Source organism: Mauremys reevesii, linkage group 7 (assembly GCF_016161935.1).
Source record: "Mauremys reevesii isolate NIE-2019 linkage group 7, ASM1616193v1, whole genome shotgun sequence".
NCBI lineage: Eukaryota > Metazoa > Chordata > Testudines > Geoemydidae > Mauremys > Mauremys reevesii.
The window spans coordinates 61065559-61085872 of record NC_052629.1 but is presented as its reverse complement, the minus strand read 5'-3'; the positions used below and the strand labels follow the sequence as shown (position 1 = coordinate 61085872).

The window sequence follows — 20314 nt, the reverse complement described above, 5'->3', positions numbered from 1 at the left end:
AGTTTAGTCATACTGAGAAGCTCTGAATAATCCTGTAAATATGGTAGCTATACCCCACCCCTCCCCAATGTATTTTCTTTGGAGTGCCTGTACATCAAATCAGTGCAAATGTAAACTGTTCTCCACCTCCCAAATGCTGTATTTATTTTAACTACTAGGACGATGTGTGCACTAAGAAATGGTCGATGACTGAGGGTCTCCACAGATACTGTAGAATTAACAATGCTGTGGCTCAGATTCAGACGGTGTGGTCTATAAAGTTCATACTGGGTCTGTAATAAGCTTCAGAGTTATGCTACTAAAAGCATAATTGGGCCATACACATGTATCATTAATTTTACAGCAATGGAAATTTCATAGACTGGGGGAAAATAATTACCACTGTAGAGTCACTTGTCTCCAGTTAAGGATAGGTTTAGGTTTATGCATCAGAAGTTGATCACACAATTAATTCATTGCCTGGCTTTTTTTTTTTTTTTTTTTGGTGCTAGGGGTGGAGGGAAGGGACAGTGGGGAATTGCTGTATGCCCTTTCTGTCATGAAATGAAGCTGAGCAGCAGAGGATACAAGCCCAAAACCTTGAATACAAGCCCAACAATGAATTCCACTTAACCAGGCAAACAGTGCTATAGTGGTAATTACTCCAGCCTAACTGGCATCCCTAAAAAGTAATGAGAAGTCCAAAGTCATTTAAAGGAAATGCCATTGTCAAGACTTCAAAAATGAGATTGGGAAGAAAATGGGGAGGAAAGAGGGAGGTGGAGGAAACTGCTGTATTTTCTTCAACGTCGCCCTGATCCGTGTGAGTGTAAAGGATGAGAAAGGTGGGGGTATGACGTCACTGCTACATGCAACATAAATATTAAAGAAAAGAACCAAACTAGTAAACAAAACAACAAAAAAAACTCTCTGCTAGAGAAAGACAGGTTGGACCGCACTCTGGGCTACAGGGAACCCGTTTTTACTCACAATAGATCACTATCAGTGTGCAGTTAAAATATAGTAGGGACCGTGTTCCAAGGCAGCAAGAGGAAAAATAAATCAAAAATTTGTCAATTTTCACAGGTTACAACACATTCCTTTAAAAACATCAAAGTACACACGATCTGTCCTTCCGGGGTTCAACCCCCACCCTTTGCAGCAAAAAAATGGCTGGAAAAAATGTATAGAGAATTAGACAAGAGTTGTTATACAGAATGAAAGAAACAGAAAGTGTGAATCATCCAGGTTAGAGATTTCATCCCAGCGTGGCTGCATTTAATATATACATATATACATTTGGCCCTTTGCTGAAAAAATACAATGAAATTAAATAAGAAAGAAATTGAAAACATAAGCTAAATATACCACAAAATTATCAATGGTTTGTGAATAGAATTTCTATATTTCTCTCTGGACAATGTATGTGAATATTTACAGATTATTCAGGCAGTAAGGAGAGGAGGGAGAAGGACGGATGGCTGAAAACTGTGAAAGGAAGGCATAGTTACTTTAATTATCCCTAGCCTCTTGGAGATGCATAGTTCTTAGTTGAATTATTAATACTAGGCCTAACAGGTTTGGACAAATGGCTATGTAGGTCAGGCTCACTTATAGACCCTGACAATACCACAGTTAATATTCAGACAATATCTAAAGGGACATGAAACCTCAGATGCATTATTAAAGAACATGGCTTTCAACTGTCCCAGGAAGCTGCATGTAATTAATGCCATAATAATTAAGATTTCCATGTAAAGAAGACAGTATTTCACATTTCATTCACCTGTACACGCTGATAGTTTTATCTTCATCCCTTCATTTCATTTTGTATGTCATCTGCAATCCACTGTCTCTAATTTTGATTATGTTGCTCATTAATTAAAAAAAATATACATCTGAACTGTTCACAATTTCATTGTAAATTAAATTGACAGCCAAGCCCCACAATTTAGATGGAAATGTTTTGTTGTAATTTCTGCTTTGTTTTAGCTAGATTGTGTTTTTAAGACAAACAATTTGGGCACCATATATGTGGAGATGATGGCTAAGATATTCGAAAGTGACTAGTGATTTTGAGGGCCAAAGTTCTGACACCTTCAAGGGACTTGATTTGCAGACACTACTGAGCATCTGCCCTCTAAAAATCAGACCTTTTTAAGGTGTCTCAAAGTTGGGCATCCAAAAATCGATTGACCACAAATCACCCCGTTACCTTTGAAAATCTTGGTTTATATCATTCACTGATTGACAGGACTTTAAAAACAAAGCTACTGAATTATTGTTAATAGTTATGAACATGCGGCTGTTTAAGCTGTTATCTGTTTTGAAAAGTGTGTGTGTGTGTGTGTGTGTGTGTGTGTGTGTGTGAGAGAGAGAGAGAGAGAGAGAGAGAGAACGAGAAACCAAACCAAGAAAATATTCTGAGTACATATTAGACTTTGCCATCATTGCCTTTTTTCCCTTCACCTGACTTGGAAGATTACCCCCTTGGTGTTCAGTGCTCAGTGCGGTGGCTCTGACAGGCTCCTTCTTCAGCCTCACTAACTCCATCATTTCATTCCACATCTGTCCAACACCCTTTAATGCATTAGACTGATGTGTGTGACTATGTCGTTTGGAGCATTTCCTAGTACTACATGCAGAGGCTGTCATTCTAGCCCTGACATGGCCTTACTGCTGTTTTATACTGTGTTGGTTGGTCTTTTTCCAAGGAGTTTTCTTCTCCCTGGCTTCCCAAAATTGAACATTTTATTCCATTTCATGCTTCTGCCCTTTATATTGTAGTTGCTTGTTCATATGGTACAATATATTTGAGTTAAATGTGGCCCATCTATGTAGGTCTTGAATCCAAACGATACCAAGTCTCTTGGAGAATTTGATAGAAGCCTGCACACATGAGCACAGCATGGTATGGTATTACAGGTATGAAAGGTGGGACGGGGGAAATAAAAATACATAAAGGGCAGGGAGGCAACAACAGCTCCCCTGTGTTGGTTAGTTCCCTAGTGTTTTGGGAAATCTTGGGGAAAAATTAGCTTTGTGAGTTGCAGGAACCCACAGGTAGTTTTCACTTGCCTGACCAGAACGTACTCAGCAGTCTCACTGACCTTGGCAGCAGTTCCAGAGTCACATTCTCACATGAGAAGCTGTTCTTAAACAATTTTTTTCAATATGTCAGGCAAATGCATGCGTTCCTTCCACATCAGCCATGCATATCTTTGATTTCCACGAACTTTCCATTCACTGTGACTATTGTGGCTCCCATTTTCCATTAAAGACTCAGCTCCTCTGCCTCTATTATGCTACCTTAAGGAAACAATGTAGAAACCTTGTTCTCCTTGATCATGTCTTTTTTTGGGAGAGAAGAGGAAGGCTGTCCTTAAGGACACTAGTAGTATTGTTTTTCTCTACAGAGAATTTCATTTTCTGGTATGGTTTGAGTAGAAGTACCCTTTTCCTGGTGTGTGTGAAGGTCCAAGTCTAGCCCTTTCTTCCAAATGCCAAGACTGTAGTGAGACAACAGCAATCAGTAGGCCACAGTGTTTTGGGAATCATAAAAGTAGCAGGAGCAGAAGCATGGGCAGACTCTGCTGAGACAGTCCTACCCACCTTTCTTGTGACTCTAAACAGGGTCTTGTGCTTTTTAATGGCAGAATATCATCTAAACCATGTAAAGTGTACACATGATATTCAAATATCCATTAAGAGAAGGAATCCCCATGCCTACATCTGAAATCTATACAGCAAGTATTTCATTGGTCAAATCTACTGTGTGGGCATTTGGTTTGGGTAACCTGATTGCAGAAAGTCCACCAAAACTAAAGAGCCAGATATATTCCTGCATAAATATAAAGAAAAAACAAAACCAGGTCTCCACTCCAATGTTCTGCTCTCCCTGCACTCACAAGTCTCCTGCTGACCTCAACCACAGTTCTATTAACCTGGGTAAAGCAGGTGATAAACACTGAAGTCTGCTGAACACCTCTGAAAGCAGAATTGTGTCCTATTTAAAGGGACCAGTCCAGCATTTCTTCTGTGCACAGAACTCCCATCGACTTTTGGACTTCCTCTGCAGAATGACAGCAGGATGGAGCCTATGGGACTCATCATAATATTTTATTTCAGCATTGTTACATAGATCAGTGTTGTTTCTTAGCTTACTTTACATGTTACATTATATTATACAAGGCCCAAATTCTACCCTTAAGCCTCACGGAAGCCCATTGCAAGTAATGGGTTTTTACAGGGTGCAAGTCAGGGCAGAATTTGGCCCCATGTGGATAAGTTTGTTCATCTACTCAGACTCAGAATGTCCCACTGCCCACAAATAAATGCCGTGGGCACAGATTCATCTTGCTTTAATTATCTGAACTTTGTTAACTTTGGACACAAACAGGCATTTTAATGAAGCTGCAGGTGTGAGTGAGTGGTGTAAATTTTAATTTAAAAAATATTCACATCAGAATTACAAATGAAATTTAACTGCATTGCCATGTATTTATTTCCTACCCTTTCTGCACCACTGTGTAAAACACATAAATGCATTTAAAGAGATTCCTTAAGGCTGAGCAGTTCCTGAAGGGGAAGGGGGGAGGAAAAGGGAGGGAGAAGAAATATTACTTACGCCGTTTGCAGCCACATTTTTTTATCCTTTTGGGATCTGTGATGTCATCATGACAGGCCTTGCAGTAAAAATACGCCCTGCAGAGACAGAACGGAAAAACTGACACATTTCTTAATCCACACAAATGAAATTAGTCCCACATTTCCTCCTGCTACATTGCCAAATTAATGAAACATGCCAGCACTAATTTCCTTTAATCTTTAGAAAGGTTTAGACATTTAAAGGAGGAAATGTTTGCTGCAAGACCATTAATTTCAAACACAAGACTATGATTCAAGTTAGTGCTTCTTTTCATAAACTTTCATTTGAAAAATAATTAGGAGAAGGGTTGATAAATATGACATAGTGGATCAGATCATTTGCCTTTCATCTTTGAAAGCAGCATCCAGTGAGTCTCATCGTCAAGGCACATATGAAATGAGTTCATTGTTCTTGACCTGAAAGTCACGAATTCAGAGCCATGTGAATTCTGAGGACAGCTAAGGTTTTAAGGCCAAGTTTGCAGTCTAGCCTCCACTGGACCTCCATACTGGTGATTTCAATGTCATTGTGACCTAAATTGTGGTCAATAATATCATGCATGCTATTATTTGCACCTGTAAAAATGGAAGCCAGTGTCTGAAAATCAGGTTCTTAAAAAGCAGTGAACAAACATGGGGACTACTGTCCTCTTGGTTCAGACTTCTTTTCGTTTGCCATCAGGGTTCAATTAGAGAAGAATCACACTAGTGTTGACTGCATTATAAACCCTCAGCAAAAATCCCTAAGCAAACAAAACATTGTAATTCACAAGATGACCTACCTAACTCTCTGTCTATTTAGGCTTTTACACATTGCCTGTTACTGTGTATCAAAGAGCAGATTGCTAGGTGAAGTATGCAGAATGTAGTGTAAGTGAGGAAGGATAAGTGTGCAATAACACTTTACATATCATTAAAATAAAATTATGTTTTAACAAACGTACATCAAACTGCCCACAGGAGATTTCACAAGCCCGTCAAATCAGTATGTCACACACTAGTGCTGTGACACATGTATATTTCATGAAGATCACACAGCTAGCCTCTAACTGAGCCTATCTGGGCTGCTATAATATACACATCTTTTTGCTGGCATGACAACTGGGCCATACCACACTTCAGCATCTGCCAAATTTCCCCCATTGCCTGTCTCCTCTGACCCAGACTTCCCTCTACAAATTCAGGCAGATGGAAATGAGGGGTGACTTGAGGTCACACCACAGGTCTTGCAGGTAATACTGCTCGTGCACTTGAGGTTGCCTGAAGGTTCCAGAAATAGGAGAGGCCATGGGAACAGAAGAACCTACAGTCTTTGGGTACTGGAAAGAAAAATAAGCAACAAAAATACACAGGTACATGGATGAATATAGTCTTGGTTCCAGTGTAAATGAAAGGGCTATTAATTCATTTAGACAAAAATATCAAGGGTTTATGAATGTTTCACATTGTGCAGGGATGTTATAGAAAGGGTGAGGACACAGGGAGCATGGTACTTTCCTGATGTAAGGAAAAACATAATCCATCTTCCAGATTCCAGAAGCACAAGTAAAGAGGGAGTGACTAGCACTATGTGCAGCGGTGACAAGGCCTGTAGAGTTATTTCTGGGTGTTTTTCTGTGCTCCATGGCAGGGCATTACCTAAAGGAGGGTGTTATGATCCTCTCTGTACAAAATGGGGAACTGAAGTTAGAGAAATCAAGGTACTTGTCCAAGGTCAAAGAACCAGTCTGTCACATATGTCCAAGCTCTCAGGCTTGTGATTTAACTGCCAGGCTACATGGAGTGAATGGATATTTTCCAGGTTTGACCTATGGCTGGTGTTTTTAATTAGGAATGGGGAACCTGACAATATCTAAAGATGTGGTTCAGATATCAGGCGCAATATTTGGTTACTTCTCTGTAGACCATCCAAACCTCTTGTGCCTACAAAACTGGGCTGGAAGCCTTGCCAGAGAGCCACATCTACTACTTCCCGCTAACGGCCTGGCTAGAAGTCTATTGAGAATATTTAAATACTTTAGATTGGAACCCCAAGCTCAGACAAAGCTGGGGTAAAAATACAATGAAAGAGAAATTAAACTTTTTTCTTCATTTTGAGTATTGAGTAAAGGGTCAGTGGGCTTTTAAATTTTAAATCACAAAAATATTTTGCAGTTATATCAGAGCTACAAGTAGTCCTCTCTCTACTTAAACTTATACATTCTTCTTGCTGTTTGATATCCATGTAGGCCTGGTCTACACTGCATAGTTAGTGTTCCCAGTTCTGGCTCTGAGATGGGCTGCTGCCCGGGCTCCCAGCTCTGAGCCGGGCTGCTGCCTGTGCTCCTGGCTCCCTGCTCTGAGCCAGGCTGCCATCTGGGCTCCTGGCTCCCCACTTAACTTGTAGTGTAGACATGTCTGTAGACTCCTTTACCTATCTGTACAGCTGGTGTGATTAGTTTAATGGGAAGGTACATGGATTCAGGCTAGTATAAGAGGGTCTAATTCAAACAATTGTGAATTTAATCTACACAAAACAATTGAAACTAATTTAGTTCAAACGTCTGAATTTGGTCCAGGGAGTTTAAGTGACCTGCCAGGAAGGCAGCAGGGTTTAGTGGAATTAGCATGGCACTAGCCATCAGGAGACTTGAGTTCTAAACCTGCTATTGGGATTAGTTAAATAATATATTCACGCCAGTCACTGTCAGAGATAGGATTGGAACTCAGGAGTGGCAGTCTCTACTCTTCGACCTGGTCTACACTGGGGCGGGGATCGATCTAAGATACACAACTTCAGCTATGAGAATAGCGTAGCTGAAGTTGACGTATCTTAGATCGACTTAGATTGACTTACTTCGCGTCCTTGCAGCGCAGGATCGATGGCCGCCGCTCCCCCGGTGACTCCACTTCTGCCTCTTGCCTGGTGGAGTTCTGGAGTCAACAGGGAGCGCGTTCAGGGATCAACGTATTGCGTCTAGACGAGATGCGATACAGCGATCCCCGATAGATCAATCACTACCTGCCGATCCGGTGGGTAGTGTAGACATACCCTTCTATGGACCACGTGGACTCCAGGGAGGCACCTCTCTCCTGACTGTGGGATTTTCCTACTATTTCTGTTGGCCAAAATTTCCTCTCCAGTTTTTGCAGTTCCCCCTTTAAACATTTAATCCAGCTCTAGATCCCACTTCTGAAGCAGGATCCTTTAGCACAGACCCTTCCCCAAATCCGTACAAGTTTAGACGGACACTTGCACAGGTGTGGGGTCCACTCTGCCAGATCCCAATGCAGAACTAGGGCCCTAGTATATACTAAGCATGATACTCTCTGGGCATGTCTACACTGCAATCTGAGGTGTGATTGATGTTTGGATAGACATACCCACACTAGATGGCTAAAAACAGCAACACAGATACAGAGGCATGAGCTTCAGCAGGGGCTGTATAAGCATGCCAAGGACCCATGTTGCTAGACTGCACTGAAGCCCACCACACCTATGTGCTAGCATGAGGAAAGCTATCTTAGGTATGTCTACCCATGCTCCAATCACACTGCAGATTGCAGTGCAGGCATACCCTAGGTGCAAGACCAAGAGTAAGTGACTCAGATGCTTTTAAAAATGAAATTACCATATTGATAAAAGAATTAAAACAAATGGATTTCCATAATGCATAATAAGTGGATAAAGAATGATAAAGATAAAGTTGATAAATGTAAGTGGATAAAGAATGATAAAGACACCACTCATATTGTATCTATGACACATTATTAGCACTCAACCTTTTATATACAGCTATTCTCTTCAATAAATCCTTAACATAAAGGTGTGTAATATGTACCTATTATTTAAAAAAACATAAAAAATAATAGTTTTAGCAATATACGAAATTACTCTACTACAAATTATGGTGCATAAACAGTGTTAAATATGCATTGCAATATGGTATAGTTCTAACCTAAAAGACTTGCCAACATCTCTTAAAGCATATAACACAAACAAAAACATTTAATTTGAGCTACAAGTATATAACATATGTTTATTTTTGTTTTATTGTACTTAGGTAAAAGTCCTGTTTTTTACTTTCCTAGAATCTTTTTTATTGCCATTCAGATCCCATTAAAGCATCCATCACTTGTTTGAAAACAAAGGCAGAGAATTCACAGAGGGGGGATTCAGTTTCTCTCAATTTTGGAACATTTTTTCTGACTCTGATTCATCAAGTTACAAAGGTGGAATTGGCAATTTTAATAAATGGCTACGTTAGCTGAAGCACATCTGATAAAAATCTGCTTTGTACTGAATGGCTAGGGAATATGGGAAGAGAGGCAGCAACCTTGCATACTTCTGGCCAAAGGCTTCTGAAAAAGGCAAGTCAGAGCTTCTGCTTCGACTTGCTGTTGTCATGGATGGAAATTGATATACAAGTGCTGAGTAAATTTACTCTAAATATATCTTCACTATTCAACTTCTGTCATTTCAAAAAGGCCATGCCAGGTTTCTCCTTGTGCGGTCTCCATTAACTTCATGGAACTGCATGGCTAAAACACTTTGTAAATACACAGATTAGTGACTTGGTGCTACCGTGTGAATAGCCTTGTGCACATGGAAAAGGAAAGAGGCAAGAGAAAGAACAAGAACTGCCTGCTGGGCTCACAGGCTGCTTGAGGCTAGTGCCCACTGTAATAGCTTTCACAAAGGCAGTGCTGGAGGTGGGAAAGGGCAGGGGCCAGCTGTAGCAGGGGCAGCTGCCTCCTGTGTCTCCCTTCTTGCCAGAGATTGCTCGTCAGCACCCTGCCTGTGTTTCCACCTCTTCAGGACCCTTTAAGAACTCCTCCAGTTCAAAAAGTTCAAACAAGCCCCAAAAGGAGTCTTACTTAGTTAGACTTCTAGCTACACACAGGCTGCAGCCCCAGTCCATCGCTCACCCAGCAGGCCAAAATAACACTAAGTCTTTTAAAAACAGAACAACTCATACTTGTCTTTATCCCAATGTCAGCTTGGCACAGCCCCTTGCTCCCAAAGGGTCTGTCGGTCAGACTTTGCCCTGCTTCTTGGGCATGGTGTCTCCCAGGACCCTGTCTAGACAGCTTTCTTCCTCTTAATGTCAGGCTCAGTCATTCTCTCAGCCCCCTCCTACTGAAGCTTCCTGCTGTCTTTTAGCGTGGGATTGCTTGATTCCCCTCAGGTGTAATCAGGCTTGGCTTAGCTCCAGGCTCTCCAACCCAAGGGCAGGCCACCATGTTACACCAGAGAGAATGCATGCAGTGCCCTTTTGAGGGGTAACAAGACTGATGTCAACATGCTTACCTCAGTCTAAACTTGGTGTAAGGGAGATGAGGAAACTGTGAACACCTGTGGAGTCATGTGCCTCTTGCCAGGCTGGGGCTTAAATCGACAGTTTAGCTCTTGGGATATGCAGCGCTAGTATAGCACTGAACAAATATTAAGCAATCTACATGTCATCCCTTTGAGATACCTCAGTATTATTCTGTTCATTTTATAGATAGGGAAGGAGACTCAAAGAGCCTAATTCTACTCTCACTGGCACCTATGCAAATTAGGAGACATTCCATTAGAGGCCAGCTACAAGGGGAGGGAGACCAGAAGAGGTGCCCCTTCTCCCTCTGTGGCTGGCTTGGCTATTATGGAATGTTTATTTGGGAAGGAGCAAGTAGGTTCACTTTGCTGGGGGTAGGTAGTATTCCCTGGCTTGCAGAGACTGCTAGCTTTGGAGTTGGAAAGGAATGTTCCTTCTTTGACAGAGTAGGCTTAGTTAAGGGCTGATTTTCACCTCTCTCAGTGCATCACTTCGGTACCATTTGACATTGATGGAACCCACAGGTATCATTTGGCAGAATTGGATTTTTGTTTGCAGGCAGCAGGAGGTTGGAACGTTTATAATAATTCTGACATGTTGCAGCTGGCTGGAAGGGGTCCTGTAGTGGAGCAGGAGCTAAGCTGGCCTGATATCTATGAGCCAGAATCAGAGCTGGTGTATCTGCAAGAACCCAGGAATCTGTGGTAAGAGCAGGAGCAGGAAGAGGTGGTTAGACCTCTGTACTGTATACAGATATGGGACCTGCCCTTGTGGATTGACTAACACAATATGGCTGAAGAGGGGATGATGGTTCTGGGAGACAGCTTCCCACTATTTGGATTGGCACAGCTGCACCTTGGAAGAAAGTCTTCATGGCCTATAAGATGGAATGGTTATGGAGGGAGAAGGTGGTCAGTTCTGAGATAACAATTTGATTCTTGATCTCAAGCTCAGCATGATTTAAAAAATAAAAATTGCAGCCAACTCTGTTTCTTGCATATTGGAGTGTCTTTTTTATTCATTTTGGAGTAACACATTTGGGAGGGACGACCAGGCAACAAATTACTTTTTTAGCTTTATCAAAATCTATTTATCTTCAAAATGTTTTAAAAACTTATTTCTTTATCTTAGACATTATTTTCTGACATCGCTTTATCTTTCTAAAGACTTCATAATCACGAGACACTGGGTGTGCACTGGGGTCTAATAATGACACACCTGGGTGGCTGCTAGGCATGAGACCAAAGTTTTCTTGTATAACTGTAGCTTGAATTACTCCAAACTCTAATCTCACTGATACAGCCAAGTTCTTAGTCTGCTAAACAGGTAAAGGAGTCCGCATTGGATGGGAAGTACTGCTCTGTTTTAGTTTGATTAATTATTATGTGCCTACACAATATATAGTTCTGATAAAGAATAGTAACAAGGGGATGTCATACCGCCAATGTAATGCTAAATGAATATTGCTCAGTTTGCTCACAACAAATATTTGTTGAGGTTGCTGAAACTGTCCCTATATAAAATAATTTCTCTAAACACCTAAACCTTAGGCCAAACCTAGGGACTCCATTCTCTGCTCAAATAACTCTACTAGGGTCAATTATGTTACAACAGTAGATAATCTGGCCCATATTCAAAGTGGGTTTTTTGAAGTTAATCCCCCCCACCAAAAAAAAAACTTAACATTTCTCTCTTTGGTTCTTTTTCATAGGTGCTGCAAAATTATTATTTCATTTTATTTCAGTTCAAGTTTTTTTGCCATGGGAAAGAGTCCAAAATGAGAGGCATGTACATTTGGTGCAATTCAACCCCCACTGAAAAAATACAAATCCTTCTGCTGACTTCTATGGGAGTTGAGGCGAAGCTCTAAATGTAAAGAATAAAACAAGGGAGAAGCTGCATTTTTTTAATTAAAAAAGATGCAATAAACAAATTACCTTTTCACTTCTTTGGCATCACTTGCAATGAAGAATCCTAAAGTACCTTCTTGAATCTTGACGTGGTTTCCGGGATTGATTAATATACTGCTCAATGAAACACAAACAAACAAAAAGACAAAGCTATGAGTTTATATCACTTTTAGTTGAGTGCTCCAAAATGCTCTATTTTTGTTTTATTCTAGGGGACCCACTAGTCAGGAAAGGCTATAAGGAAATTTGAAGCCATTTTCTTCTTTCACATTTCCAATCGGATCACCGCTTAAACATCAACAATGGGTATCATTACAGAACTTAAATTTGCAACAACCATGTATCTTCCCTTAAAATCATATCACCATTTCAGTTCTTAAGTCACTAGTTTCTTATGTTCTAGCCATCAAATAATTAGCAATTTTTACCAAAACAAAGCAAAAAAAGCATCTCAGAAAAACCATGTATGAAGCGGAGCAGTTTAGCTTTCTTGTGCTATTATTCAGGCTGTTGAAAAAGTTCATATGATATGATGAAAAGGGAAGAGCTCCCCCAAGGAAACCACCACTTGATACCAGTACAAAGAGTCATTTGTCAAATGAAACCATTTTAAACATCCTTGTGCCAATTTCTTTTGAAATGAGAAATAATGGGACCCCTATCTGTATATATTATATTATTGTACATAATATAATAAATACACACATACACTCAAGGGGAATGGTACAAGACAACCAGTCGCTATTGCTGAGGAAAACACAAAATGAATATAACATTTTAAAAAAAACATTGCTGTGCAGCACCTGGAAGAAAACAAAATAATCCGGCCACCCTAACAGAGTGACTGCAACTCAGTTTGATGGAGGAAATTGTAAGTTAACATGGTGTGTGTTGATCTTCAGCTTATGTGTAAAATATCTGCTGTATTGTCATAAAGGTTTAGCACCAGAGTATTTTTGGTTCAGGCAATATTATAAGGTAGCCATATTTATTTATTTTTCATCTTGTTTTACTTTGAAGTGTAATATAACTAAGCTCTTAACTTGACAAAACACTTCATAAAGCTCGTCAAATGTTTCACTTTTTTTTTGTTTTGGTCAAGTTTAATCTTTGAAAGTTAAAGAGGAATATGAGTACACATGCAAGACTTACAGTACACAAGGACTAAAAGAAACTATGATGCTTGCAGGCTTATCAGACAATGACTTTTAGGAAAGATGCCAACGTAGCAATAGATAAGATGTATATATGAATGGACATTAGGTGCTAACATTGCAAGTGCATGCAATGCTAAAGATTTGTAGCCTTATTATTTGGGGGAAAATACAGGATCAAATGTTTAGATAGTCTTTGTTACTGATAAATTGTTGAGTTGGATAATGCTGGTAAGTATAGAATGTTTTTGTTAAATACAGAACATTTTCATATGCTGTACTTTATATACTGAATGTGTATGTACTTGTGTGTGTGCATCTGCCCATATGCACCTATACACACACACACACGTACACATTAAAAGTCCTATGTGACAAGAATATTAAACTTGCAAAATCGACATTTAGAAGTCAGGTAATGTCAGATTTAAGGCTGCCTGTGCAACCTTAATTCAGCCCCTCGTGCATATGTTTTATGATACAGTCCTCATTGTCATGATCATATATTATTTGTAGCTCAGGACTCCTCCCTCATTCACTGCATAGGATGTATGATGCTCAGTGAACAAAAAGCTATTCAATAGTTTCTTTTATCCTTATTGCTTGACCTGTGGCCCTGTGCAGGAAACCCTGCTCTATATACAGAGTTTTTCATTGGCTCATGGGTTTTTCAGCACTATAGTACCTGAGTACTTCCTAAACAGCCTGATTTTTCAGAGTACTTAGCATTTTATAGCACTTTGTACAAAGTCTCCCTTGCCTCATTCATGACACAACTCCTACTTTGGCAACAAACAAGGCTTGGATCCTACAGAGCCTTCATTGCTACACAACCCGAATTTGTTCCTAAAATACAGTCCATCCTGTGCAATGAAAGAGGCAAGAGGTCCTGAAAATAGTGTGTAATTAAACCGTATCATAATACATGTGCACAAAGGGACTCAATTAAAGATACAAAAGCAACCTTAAATCTGACATTTCCTAACTTCTGAGTACTTGATTTGGCAACTTCAATGTTGTTGTTTTTTTGTTTTTTTTTTAACTTGGGAGGTCCGAGGGGTTAATACAATTTTCTAGGTTTTAAAAAAGCAAACTGAAAAAATCAGAAATTCCATTACATGGAATCATATTGACACCTGCATGGCTGGAATGTTTAGAACTACCGCACAGACCTCTGCTACTCAAGCTAACAGAGAAACTGATAGTAACAGTAAGTTGTCATCCACTAGAGGTGGATGAGACACATACTTTGCCAGTGGTTGGGTTTCACAGATATTTGCTAACAGAAAAAATGTTGAGACTCAGGAATCATGGGTTCTATTCCAGATTCTGGAGGGGAGTTTTCCCTTGTGGTCACAGACCTTGCTGCTCCTGTCCCACCCAAACCTGACCCATTCTGCCCACCCTCTCAAGCCTCTCCATGTCCTATCTTTTCCCATTCCTCACAGCTCCTTGTCTTAGTTTTGCCCTTAACTCCTCATCTTACACCCAGGCTCCTCACCTAGCTGGTCCCAGTCTCTAAGTCCCACACTCTTCATCTCAGTCACAGTCTCCTTGCCCAGCCAGTCCCACTCATTCTTCCCCCGACTCCCCTAATTTCCAGTCCCAGCCTTCCCACCCAAGGTTCCTTGTCCTAAGCGACTCTCCTCCCTGCGACATCAGATTCTTGGCCCCTCTGCATTTGAGTCAGGTTGCTTACTCCTCCAAACTGCCAGGATGCCAGCAGTGGGGAAGGGGGGACAATAAGAACACAAAAGTTACATTTTGCCTGCTCTCAATACTGGTACCCAGTGCCAAAGCAGCCACAGAAGCCAAAAGAAGCAATTCAGGGAAAGTCCTAGATAGCCCTGACAGTCCTGGGATGGAGCATGCTCAGTGCAGGTGGAATAATCTGAGATTTCAGCTGCCAAACGGTAACAAATCTCTACTGACCATATGCAAATAGATTTTTCAAATGTTAATAAATCTGTGTGTTTTTTCAAAGAAAGAGAAAAAGGTATATCCCTGACACATTAGTAATCCCTACGACAAATGTCAAGCCCTTGTTCCAAAGCATGGAGATGCTAGATGAAATGGCTTTAAAAATGTTTTTAAATGAGCAAAAGAACATATTTTTCCTTTTATGGGGAGTCAGTTAATTGATCAGCCTGAGGCAGACATCCACTATGGAAAATTTTCTCCTGAACAGTAAAAATTTATCAAGGTGACAAGCACCTGAAAATAGGGTCTTATAATGGGAAGTGCCAGGCAAACTTAACTTTAGGTGGCATTTCCAGTTTCACCTTTAATATATATATGCATAATACTAACTCACGTGAATTGATTTCATATCTGTCAGAAGATCTTGTATTTGTACTTAACCACAAAATAAGGATTTGTGACTGTGTATGTGATGGGAATAAAAAGAAATTTATCTTATCAGTGTTATTAACAATAAATAACGGCAGAGGCTCACACAGGTTTGATTTTATTCTCACACTCTGATGTACAGGCAATACAAGCATCAGCTACTCACAAGCAAATTCTACCCAGTTTGCATGGCTTATAAAAGCAACTAAAAGAAGGTACTTCTGATGGGACAGCTGTCTTACAAAAAGCTATCAAAATATAGCTCAGGCTAGTGATGCTAAGTATTGATTCAAGCAGGTATAGGGGTAAAAGATTTTTGAGTGACTTGGAAAAAAGAACCTGTGAATGTCACAATAACTTAGTTATCATCACAGTGACATGTATCTGAATAACAAGCCAACGATAATACCTACTTTTTGAATTACTTTGTTTCTCAACAGAGGAGAAGAGGGTGTGGTATAGTAAACTTGGGGCTCTAGAAGAGGACTTCTACCAGAACTTCATCTAGTCTCAACAGCTCCTTTATGTATCCCTAGGCTTTTTATACACAGTGAATAGCAGTGAATGGAACAAACTATGAAATGCATTGTATGCCATGCATTGGAACAATGCTATGAAAAATGAACATCTCCTGATTTTTCCAAATATACACTGATATCACAAAGTCATTTGATCATTTTTTTAATCTAATACCAACCTATGAAATCAGACAACGAACGTCATATAATTTTGAACTTTTAAAGAGGGAATCGAATTTCCCTCTTTTATTATATTTCCAGTTTAGATTAGCTTCAGTGCTAATGAAGGAGTAGCTAGCTAGAACACTTTCGATATGTAGCTCCTTTGGCAGTCCTCACTTTCAGGAGTATATTCCTCTGGCATAGGGGATCTCAATTTTGTTCACAGCATGGAACACATCTCAATACAAAGATTCTCTCATTGGCAACCTGCCCTACCATTCATAAATGTGTGGGTCATGTGGCAGCTGTTGTTGGATCTTTACATAGAAAACAAATATTAGAAAAGTATTTAATATATTTTTAGCTGCAGTTTAATGCATTTTAGCAGTTGAAAATAGGGCGAAGGAGGGAGTACCATGTGACCAGTCAATTCTCCATGGACCACAAGCAATCTCTCTGTGGCCCACAGACCATAGTTTGAAAACTTTTGCTCTAGTATAATCTGGGTCACTTGGTAAAGTGGGTTCATTTGAATAACCTGCATTTTAATATAGCCAAATGCAAGGTCAAACATCTAGCAACAGAGAATGTAGGTCACATTTACAAGATGAGGAAGCATATCCTCGAATGCAGTGACTCTCTAAAGGATTTAGAGTCATGGCAGGTAACAAGCGGGCATGAGCTGCCAGTGTGATGCAGTAGTTAAGAGGGCTAGAACAATTCTGGGATGTACAAGCAGGAGAGTAGCAAGGAGGGAGATAGATAGGGTAGTGAGAATATTACGGGAATACTGTGTACAGTTCAGTCTACTTAGTTTTTCCAAGAGAAGGTTAAGACATGACTTGGTTGTGGTCTACAAGAACCTACATGAGAAAGAGATATCCAACAGTAGCTTCTGGGGTGTTAATTGAACTCCCAAGATATTGAGAACCACATTGTTTCTGTTCAGGTGTTTTAAATGTACAAACCATCCACTGCCAGTATCTAAGCAGACACTCACCAGAAAATATCCTAATAGCTCAGAGTCACAGTAATAGACCATGAGCCATGCATATATTACCTCTCATTTTACGTGGATAGGACTGGTTACACAGTGTATCAATACAGTGGTTTGCATAAAATATTAAATACAGTATGTTTGCATGATGTTATTGTTACCTGTATAAATACCTTCTCTATAGGCATCAAAATCCAGTACTGCTTTTATAACTATCTGTGAGACTTTCTTGGGGTGCTCATCTTTACTACTGTTGCATCATCTGATATCTACGCCGCGTATGGGATGGCCCGAATTTCAGTTTACAAATTATCATTGTGAAAAAGTGACCAGCCACTTTTTGGTGAGCATAGTTTCTTTCAATTACTTGACTTGGTAGAAAGCTTACTACGAGATAATTTTTTGTTATGCTATTAGAATATATTCAAAAAACGTTGTTCATACATTTGAGATGAGAAGGAGGAGAAAACTTTTTCCATCTTTTCATACTGTCCAGCTACTGTCCAGTCTCACTCATAGAAAAAGTGAACCATAAGATTTGTTGTCTGCATTCCTACTGAGTTCTATACATTAGTTTGCATATAGTTACTGAAAATGAATTTATGAAAAAGAATGTGTCATAGTGCCTTAATTTGTTGGCCTTTTGCCCAAGTGCAACCTCTGATCAGATCACAAATGAACACAAGTTTGGGTCCCTAGACTGGGCAATGGTTCCATATCACAAAGCTACTTCAAAGTCTGGTGTGACTGTCAAATTTGTTCAGGAAAGACCTCAAACTCAATTACCAGGGATGACACAGGACAGGAATTAGTTTAAGATGCACTGGCAGATGGAAACTAGGATGGAAATAGCAGAGAAGACAGCATATCAAGGCAAGGCACCTTAACAGGAACCTTGTGTGGAGCCCCAAGACTAGAAGACAAAGGGACGATGTAGGTCAGAATGGAGGTGCATTGGTAAAGTTTTGTTGGGAAACTCCCACAGCATGAGCCAAACTATGTCTCATTCTACAGTGTTATTAGCACTATATGTTTTACTTTCATTAGGATAAATTTGCAAAAGCACTAAGTGACTTAGGAGCTTTGGAACACAGGATTTGTTCTTCTAAGTGATTTATGAACTTCTGAAAATTTAATCCCCAATTGCTAATATCTAACCTCACCATGTAACATGTAATATGTACACATACATAAATAACACAACACTCATGGAGATCCATGCCAAAAGACCCGTTCTGACCCAGCAGTATTCCTCTTCATATTTTTCAGATACGCTCCTAACTGCCATTGAGCCTGGTCTAAAAGTATGGGTCCATTTTTTAACTCAATGAAGCAAAAATGGCAAACTTTGAACTAAATCAATGACAAAAGGCCATGACAACTCTGGTTTAAACCTTGTGGTAGATGTACTGTACCATTCCCCATGCAACTAAAATAGTAACTCTAATATATTCATCAGTCATATATTATAATAGTCATATTATAATACTTATATTAACTGAAACGAGATAATGGGATGTTATTGACTATAGATATCACACATATAAACACAGCTACCATTTTAGACTGGTTCATGCTGTGCCCAGATGAAATGCACAATATTAGTGCAATGGCCTCTTTAATTGTGCCATGTCATGAAAACAACTATAAATTATAGATTTAATTTGAACCATTATGGCTTTTCAGAATATATTTTGAAAGCACGTGTGAGGGTAGGTGCACAAACCAGCGTGTGGGATCTGTGTGAATACCAGCTGCACACCGCTTGTAATTCATAGGCATTGCTTCTTTCTTCTGGGCTCTATGACTGACATGAGTACAAATTCCATATAGCTATACATAGAAAATTCTATTATGACACTAAAAAGGATACAAGGCAAAAGAGACATTGCAACATTACATGCTACAGTATATGAAAGCTTAGTTACTACAAGCAAACAGAATCACAAAATGTTGCTCCCAAGAATTAAGTTCTTAATAAGGATGACTACTAAGTGTGCTATGCATGCATAAGGTACTTTACCAGGGATATGCTAGCACTAGTTCAATAACTGCACTGAAATTAATACACTGTAAAATAGTTCAATTAGTGTTTTTGGTTTAAGATGTGAATCGACTAGGAATACAATGGAAATAAATGAACTCAGCAGCATAATGTATTTTATTCTGGGAGCAAGCAACTGCACTTTGTACCACACTTTTTCACACTGCTCAACATGACAGAATCAGCATGCTTTCACCACAAGGTAAATATACTCAAAAGCAAGAAGCCAAGTAGAGGTGCAACAACTGCAGATCCTTGAAGATGCTGTGTTGCAGTAACTTCTCTGCAGTTGGATCATATCAACAATGCCAAACTGACAGGAAGCCACCTCTCTTTTCACACATCGACTCAAAAAACACAGTAGAGTAAGACTATAAAGAAAATAAACACAACACACAGAACACACACAACAGAACAAATGTGGAAATTAAGGTTGGAGTATGTGATTAAGTAGGAAACTGAAATATGTCTTGACAATGAGGAGTCTCCAAAGGACACCACAAAGAGTCAGACTTTGATAAATTGTTAAAAAACAGGGACACAGTAGGTCCCGCCTTGTATATTTCATTCAAACCAAAAACAACAAAATGGAATGTAAGCTAGAGATGAGGCCTGTAATGTGGCTATTAGAAGAATATGCAAAACATGCCAACACAAAGAAAAAACAAACGAAGCAAACTCTTTCATTTGAGTTGTTTCAATAAATGAGCTCATGTAATAAAATGAATGTGAACATACAGCATAAACTACCTATAGGTACTTCACTGGAACAGTACGGTAGCTTTAATGAGTACTGTATTATAATTAATCTGGATCAGCAATGGAAAAAACTTCAGGCATTTGGTCATTGTTAATAGGAGGCGAAACTACAAAAGCACAAAGTATTGTATTGTGAAACATGTATTTTACAGAAAGACTCTGTGGGAAGAGATGCTATCAATAAGGTTGTGAATATGGAGATAAAATGGCAGCACAAAGACCAGTAGACACAGAGGACATGTCACAATACAAAACAAATTAACAAAAAGAGAAAAAAGGACGGTGAACAACAGACCGAGTTTGATTTCCAAATGTAATAATTGGATACATCAATGGTTCCAAGACGAAATAAAAGTCTGATGCTTATATTTAATTTTATAATTCCTGCAAAGAAGTTAGTGCATGAGTCACAAGAACCAATAAAGAAACAAAATTATTCTATTTTCTCTCCTCTTTGAAATTGGGGGCTCATATATAAATATGCATATATATATA

At 39.5% G+C, this 20314-nt stretch overlaps 1 protein-coding gene and 1 long non-coding RNA gene across 17 annotated transcripts in view; one reads left to right on the top strand and one right to left on the bottom strand.

Moving 5' to 3' along the window:
• Window positions 1-11859, top strand: part of LOC120369297 — a 35371-nt gene extending 23512 nt beyond the window's left edge. Inside the window, exon 2 of the long non-coding RNA XR_005583044.1 lies at window positions 11638-11859. This is a non-coding gene — a long non-coding RNA (uncharacterized LOC120369297). The remainder of the gene's footprint in view (window positions 1-11637) is intronic.
• Window positions 1-20314, bottom strand: part of KCNMA1 (potassium calcium-activated channel subfamily M alpha 1) — an 881172-nt gene that overhangs the window by 122098 nt on the left and 738760 nt on the right. For 12 of the 16 annotated variants that reach the window (XM_039482435.1, XM_039482436.1, XM_039482437.1 and 9 more), the window contains exons 17-18: window positions 11864-11950; window positions 4607-4683 (exon numbers count right to left, since the gene is read on the bottom strand). In XM_039482435.1, coding sequence (XP_039338369.1) covers window positions 4607-4683; window positions 11864-11950 — 164 coding nt within the window. Of the gene's footprint in view, window positions 1-969; window positions 979-4606; window positions 4684-11863; window positions 11951-20314 lie in introns of all 16 variants that reach the window. The other 4 variants (XM_039482447.1, XM_039482441.1, XM_039482442.1 and 1 more) reach the window with 1 other exon arrangement.